Source organism: Cervus canadensis, chromosome 33 (assembly GCF_019320065.1).
Source record: "Cervus canadensis isolate Bull #8, Minnesota chromosome 33, ASM1932006v1, whole genome shotgun sequence".
In the NCBI taxonomy this organism is placed as follows: domain Eukaryota; kingdom Metazoa; phylum Chordata; class Mammalia; order Artiodactyla; family Cervidae; genus Cervus; species Cervus canadensis.
The window spans coordinates 36,857,400-36,863,897 of NC_057418.1; the positions used below are offsets into that span (position 1 = coordinate 36,857,400).

At 64.3% G+C, this 6,498-nt stretch overlaps 1 protein-coding gene across 2 annotated transcripts in view; it reads left to right on the plus strand.

Annotated features, from left to right (window-relative positions):
* KIF25 (kinesin family member 25) overlaps positions 1-2,147 on the plus strand; it is a 43,675-nt gene extending 41,528 nt beyond the window's left edge. For both annotated transcript variants that reach the window (XM_043457280.1, XM_043457281.1), the window contains 3 exons: positions 556-750; positions 1,113-1,268; positions 2,001-2,147. In XM_043457280.1, coding sequence (XP_043313215.1) covers positions 556-750; positions 1,113-1,268; positions 2,001-2,140 — 491 coding nt within the window. In that variant the 3' untranslated portion in view covers positions 2,141-2,147. The remainder of the gene's footprint in view (positions 1-555; positions 751-1,112; positions 1,269-2,000) is intronic.
* The last annotated feature ends 4,351 nt before the right edge of the window (positions 2,148-6,498 follow it).

The following is a 6,498-nucleotide window of genomic DNA, read 5'->3' on the forward strand; positions in this document are numbered from 1 at the left end:
TGCACAGTAATGAAGGCCACGGAGAAGCCCCAGGCCCGGGGGCCAACCCCCAAAGGGCGTCCACACTCCAGACTCAGGCAGGGAGGCGGAAACCATCCTGACCCAGCTTGTCGCAAGGCCACTTGAAGCCCAGGGCATTACCAAATCTTCCTCGGAAAGCTTGTTTAGTGTTCGTGGGACTAATTAGGCATTGCTTCCCGGGTGGCTCAGTGGTGAAGAACCCGCCTGCCAGTGCAGGGTTCCCTGGATTGGGACATGGCATCCACTCCAGGATTCTTGCCTGGAGAAGCCCATGGACGGAGGAGCCTGGCAGCTGCAGTCCACAGGATCACAAAGAGTCGGACTTGACTTAGCGACTGAGCACGCACACAGACTTTAATTCACGTTTTGACCCCTCAGGGTCTCAGGGCCCTTTTCCTGTCTGTGTTTAAGAGGAAGGGTCTCACTTCTCGTGAGGTGTGGGCCTGCGGGGCGGAGCTGGGGGACTCCCGCCTCGGGGGGAGGCCCAGGGAGCTTGGGCACCGTCTCTTGTCTCTTGTCACGCCCCTGCTGCAGCCCCGCGGTCAGATCGGTCAGCGTCGACAGAGCCCTGCCGGCCTGGACCGCGGTCGCCGGCCACCGGGAGGAGGCAGAGCCTGCCCGTGCCCCGAAGGACCCGCGGGCGTGGACTCGGGCGGGCGGCCCCGGACCCCCTGGGGCAGGTGCACGCCACCCTGCAGCTTGTGGACCTGGCGGGCAGCGAGTGTGTGGGTGAGCGCGGGGAGCCTCGGGGTCCTGACTGTGAGCACACAGGGCTCCCAGGGGTGGCGTCCCCCCCAGTGCCCTCTGAGTCTCGCCCCTCCCTCCTGGCGCCGTCTCAGCACCAAGACCCTGAGTGTCAGTTCAGATGCCACTCCGCGGGCTCCCAGCAGGGAGGGGAGCCCAGCCCCCCCAAGGCTTTCCCTGCCGGGGCCGCAGGTGGTCACGGGGGTATGTCCTGTGACAGGGTCTCCTCCACTCAGCCTTGCAGAGGGCACTCTCCCCACAATGCCTCTGTTTTGCTTTTCTGATGCCTCTTGATGTCAGCAAGGATTCATGCGACTCTTGTATGAGGGGGTCTCTGCACTCCCCAGGTGTGTCTGGAGTGACGGGGCCAGCCCTGAGGGAGACTTCTTGCATAAACCGGAGCCTGGCGGCCCTCTCGGACGTCCTGGGCGCGCTGGCGGAGGGCAGAGGCCACATCCCCTACCGGAACAGCCGGCTCACCCACCTGCTGCAGGACGCGCTCGGTACTGCTGTGCCGCGGCTGCCCCTGCCCCTGCCCCTGCCCCCTGGCCTGCTCCTCCCGCCCAGGGGGCTGGCTGGCTCTGGGGGTCTCTGCCTCCCTTCCTCGGGACTTGCAGCTCCTGTTAACTCGGTCGTTGTCTCGAGGGTTGTCTGACCCGGGTCGCTGGGCAGCGTGGGCACCACCAGTCCCTCCAGCTGGTCTCACGTTCCCGGGGTGGCACCCGCAGGGCTTCTCTGAGCCGTGGGACCACGTGGCTCCATCTCTGGTCTCAGGGTCTCCTCTTGCTCCGTCCACAGGACGAGGAAGGGGCTGCTCCCAGCTCTGCTGCTGCCCCTGATCCACGCCGACCGGGACCAGTGCTCAGCAGGATGCGTGGGGCTGGGGTGGCGGTGGGCACCCACACCGCACGCTCTCATCCCATGGCTGAGCTGCGGTTCTTCCCATCTTAGGTCTTTTTCCAAACTGCCTCCCCTATTTCTGGCCCTTCAGGCAACGTGAGAGGGGGCTTCCTCTTCGGGGAGAGGCCCAGTGGCGCCTTCCCAAGGGCCTGGAGGGGGCCAAGGGCCTGCAGAGCAGCAGGCAGGGCTCCAGCCTCCCTGGGCGCACCCAGGCCCCTGCCTCACGCTCGTGTGGAGCCGCGGGGGCCAGGCCGACCCCTCCGGAGCCGGGCTTCAGAGATCCTCCTTTTCACTGGGGCTCTTCCCAACTGCACCTTGTCACTTTTTTCTCCAAGGAGGTGACGCCAAGTTACAGGTGATCGTGTGCGTGTCCCCAGGCCAGAGGCACGTGACCGAGACGCTGCAGAGCCTGGGGTTTGGCGCCCGAGCGAGGCAAGTGGAGCGAGGCCATCCAGCCCCCAGAAAACTCAGGTGAAGGAGAGGGGGCATGCTCAGGGCTTTTCCCCCTTAAATGTGCTCCTGGCTTTTCCTTATAATGTACGTGCTGTAAAAATAAACACACTGAATATGCAGCTTGTGAAGCTGAGCCAAGTGTGGACAGACCATCGAGGCAGCTGGAGTCTGGGCAGGGGAGGGAGATGGGTGAGGGGGAAAGGAGGAGGGGGAGGGGGGAGGGAGGAGGGTGGGGGTGAGTGGGGAGGGAGGAGGGGGAGTGAGGAGTGTGAGGGGATGAGGGAGGAGGGTGAGGGAGAAAGGAGGAGGGTGAAGGGGAGGGAGGAGGGGGAGGGGATGAGGGAGGAGGGTGGGGGAGAAAGGAGGAGGGTGAGGGGGGAGGGAAGAGGGTGAGGGGGAGGGGGAGGGGGCAAGAGAGGAGGGGGAGGGAGATGGGTGAGCGGGAAAGGAGGAGGGTGAGGGGGGAGGGAGGAGGGGGAGGGGTTGAGGGGGTGCAGGTGGGAAGAACCTCCTCCCCCCCGAGGGCTGCCAGATTTGGGACAGAAGGATCTGAGAGCCTGACGGAGTCCCGCTGTGGTTTAGAGCTGTACCCTCTTCTTCACGGAAAAGTGATGCAGTGAAAAGCCAAGGGCCCCAGCAGAGATGCTGCAACTGCCTGGGGGCAGGTTGATGTGGGCCTGGGTCAGTGCCCGGCACAGCCAGCACCTCTGGGAAGGGAGGACACGCTGGCCCAGCCCGGGGGGCTCCTCTCCACCGTGACCCCCAGTGTCTCAGGCTGGACCCCACCGGCGCTCCCATGACAGGAGGGTGGCAGCCGCTGGAGGGGACAGCCAGGGGCTGCTTCCCGCGTGTCCCGGCCGCCAGGAAGTGGCTCCCCGGGGACCAGAGGGGCCAGCGCTGGGGGTGGAAGGGGGCTGCCCGGGGGAACCGCAGACACCACCAGCCCAGGGCCTGCGGTGGGTTCTGGAGTGGACGTGAGGCCCAAACAGGCTTGGAGCCATCGCGGCCGATGGCGGCCCTGGTGGCCCAAACGGCTTCAGTGCGTCCTGCCTCCAGCCCGTCCCCGCTGAGCGTCGGGGAAAGCATTTCAGTCTGAGCCTGTCTGGGTGCAGGTGTGCCCAGCGGGGCCCTGACAGAAGCTACCACCCTGAGGATGCCGGGTGGGATGGGCCGGGCCCAGGGCGAGGTTGCTCACCGGCCTCTCAGCCCTCCTGCTGCTGCTCCAGGCTGTGCTTTTGCCCAGCTGGCGGCCAGCAGGCCAGGAGGCCAGGAGTCCAGCAGTCCAGGCCCACTCAGGGCAGCAGGCAGACAGACAGGGACACCGGGAGAGGTGTCCGGGCTGCCCCGGGGAGAAGGGGCCCCCAACGGCGGGGCCGGGCTGGAACTGAAGGGACCCGTCTGCACTCGCGGTTTTTAATATGGACAATCAGCTCGACGGTAGGTGGATCAGTGAGACAGGACAGTTTATACAGAAGAGCTACATGGACGTGCTTCTGTGTGTTCTGTGTGTAGCCACCATGAACGTGGCTACAAAAGCAGAACAACACAGGAGCTTTTCATGTTCACTACTCAGGTATTCTAAGCAGTGTAGCCATGGAGACAGAATTTTCTAAAACGGTGCAAACTCAGTAATGTGACAAGTGAACTGATGTCAACTTCCCTTGATTCACATGATGCTGGCCTTCCTGCCAAGAATGGCACTGAAACGGCCGTTTTGATCCTGCCTGACTTCCTGCAGGGCGGTGCCCCGGGCTCAGCGTCCGCATAGTCCACACCCGGGAGTGTCAGGTGGGCTGTGAGCAGTGGGTGTGGATGAGAGGCGGGGGGCTTGAAGAACAGGCCTTCTTGGCACTGCAGACCCTAGGACCCCAGCCCCGCCGCGGTGCCAGGCTGAGACCCCACCCGCAGCTCTGAGACGTGCCCTGCAGGCTTCAAGGCTCGGCCCTAAGCAGGTGGAAGTGACTCCAGGGAGCTCGGTTCTCACGCGGCTCCTCGCCTGCTGGCCCAGGCTCGGAATCCCATTAGTGGGACCAGGCGTTGGGGGGGGATCGGAAGCCTCCAGAGGCAGGACAGCGGGCTCTGGGTTCGCCCACAGGACACGCGCTCATGGCCCCGGGTGGGCCAGATGCCGGTCCTGCATCTGCTGTGGAGGTGGAGCTCGGGCCGCGGGCGCCCCGAGAGGGGGACAGGCCACCCCGGGGCCCCACGGGGCCAAGGAGCCACCCATGGAACACTCTCGGTGCCGGGCTGCTGAGGAGGTCTGTGCCCCTGGGGGACAGCGCGGCCCTGGGCCAGGCTCTGAGTGACCCTCCCAGTGCTCCTCCACAGGGACACAGGACAGCAGATGCCCAGGGCAGGCGTGTCCACCGAACATCCCATTAGACCCAGGTGCCCCTGTCCTGCCGTCCCGGGAGGGCCTGGCGCAGGGACGGCTGAGGGAGCTGCCCGCCCTCAGGTTGGTGATGCCTGCCTCCTGGACACGCTCCCCCAGCGCCAGGCCGAGCTGCCCACCCAGCACCCACGTCCTTGTGATGCACCCACCCCACCTCCCCGAGCCCCCACCTCCAGCCACGCCCATGAGCTTCCTAAGGCACCATGGCCGTTCCCAGTGGCTGAGGTCTCTGAATAGTGGGTACATTTCTACATTTGCTCTTGGAGGAAAGTGGGGTCTGTGTTCACAAGAGCCCAGCCCCATGGGGGAAGCAGGAAGCAGAGGGCGCTGGGACCCATCCCGGCTAAGACCCGGGGTCCTGGTGGGCCTGGGGGGCTGGGCCTGCTGCCTGACCTCACGTGAGGGTGACAAGGGCCTCCTGAGGGAGAGAATGGGTTCGGCAGACACACAGAGAAAAGCTTGACACCGTCAGGTCACATCTTTAAAACTTCTAAAAAGCCTTCGAATAGCACAAACAAGCACAGCATTCCACCGCTTTGTTCGATCGCACCCCCGCCCTTTCTGGTGTATCCTTGAGGAGTCCTTGACCCAGGAAAACACTCTGCTTTCTCCTGTGTCTCCTGATGCTGAGATTTGGGACTGGCTCCCTTTACCCCCACGGGAGGGCCTGCAAGGCCTTCTTGCCACTCCAGCCTGGCACCGGGGGTCAAGGTCCTCACGAGACATGACCTGGATCCCCTGGCCATTCCTGTGGCCAAGGGGTGATCCTGGCGGTTGCTGTGAACCCCACGGGTATTTTCCACCAAACTGTGATCATGGGGAGGGTCATGGAGCGTGCGCTGGGTGGAGACGCAGCTGGCTTAATCACTTAACGGTTAAAAAAGTCCTGGTTCTGCAAATTTTTCCAAACGGTGTCACCACGTGAACATGCCAGTAGGGCCCAATGCCTAACCCTGCCGGCCTGGCGGTCAGCCCGCCCTGCCCTCCTGGTGCAGCAGAGGCTTCCCGCCTACCAGCTCTGGGGAGTCTACACCTCAGGAGCCCTGGGTGGGGGAGTGGCTGACCCCAGAGCGCCCTGAGCACAGCTGGGGGATGCCTCCCGGTTCTCCCGCGGGGCGGCACCTTGGGCAACCGAGTCCCCTGGGCAAATGAGCGGGAATCGTCAGCATGCAGGTTCCCAGGCCCCAGCAGCTGCTGGCTGGCCCGGGAGTGAGCCCTGAGCAAGCCCTCGGCTTTCTCGTGAGTATGACCCGCTAGTGTGACCTCTGCCTCCATCAAGAGCGAGCTGGCAGGGCTGGCGGAGCTGTGGTCATGTCCGGCCGGCACTTGCTGAGCCATCTGCCCATGCTTCAGGGTCCAGAGGGAACCTGGGGGCTTCCCTGTCGGTCCTGACAAGTGTGGAGGGAGGCGTGGGGGAGCCCTTCCACAGCCCTGGGGTCTGCACAGCCCTCGGGTGACCGAGTCGGTTCACCAGCAGCCCTCATGGCCCTCTGGGAAGACCACAGCCCGTCCACCGCTCACAGCTGTCTTCCTGGGTCTCTCCAGTATCTGCTTTGCCTGAAAGGCCTTTGGTCTAATTCAGGCAAAATGAAAGAACAGTTTTTCTGATGTCCTAAAGAAGCCTCCCTCCTCTCCTGCTCTAGCCCTGGCCTTCTGCTGCCCCCTGGTGGGCAGAGACGGAGGGAGACCGCTGGGGGACAGGCTAGCGACCAAAGCGAGGCCCGTCCCGGCCTCTGACCGTCCCGTACTTGCCCAACCACCACGGATGGCCTGCTGCTGAGTGGTCACTGGGCACAGTTTTCTGCGTCTCCACAAGGCCCAGAGGGAGCGCAGAAATAGGAACGGAGCTCTAGTGGTTTCTGGGTCAGCAGCGGCGCCTCCGTCTGCGAAGACACAGGGTGCTGGGCCGGACTCCCTCGGCCCTGGCGCTGGCCATCCTCCGCCAGGCTGGGTTGGATCAGGGTAACAGAAGGGCAGGCTGGACGCGC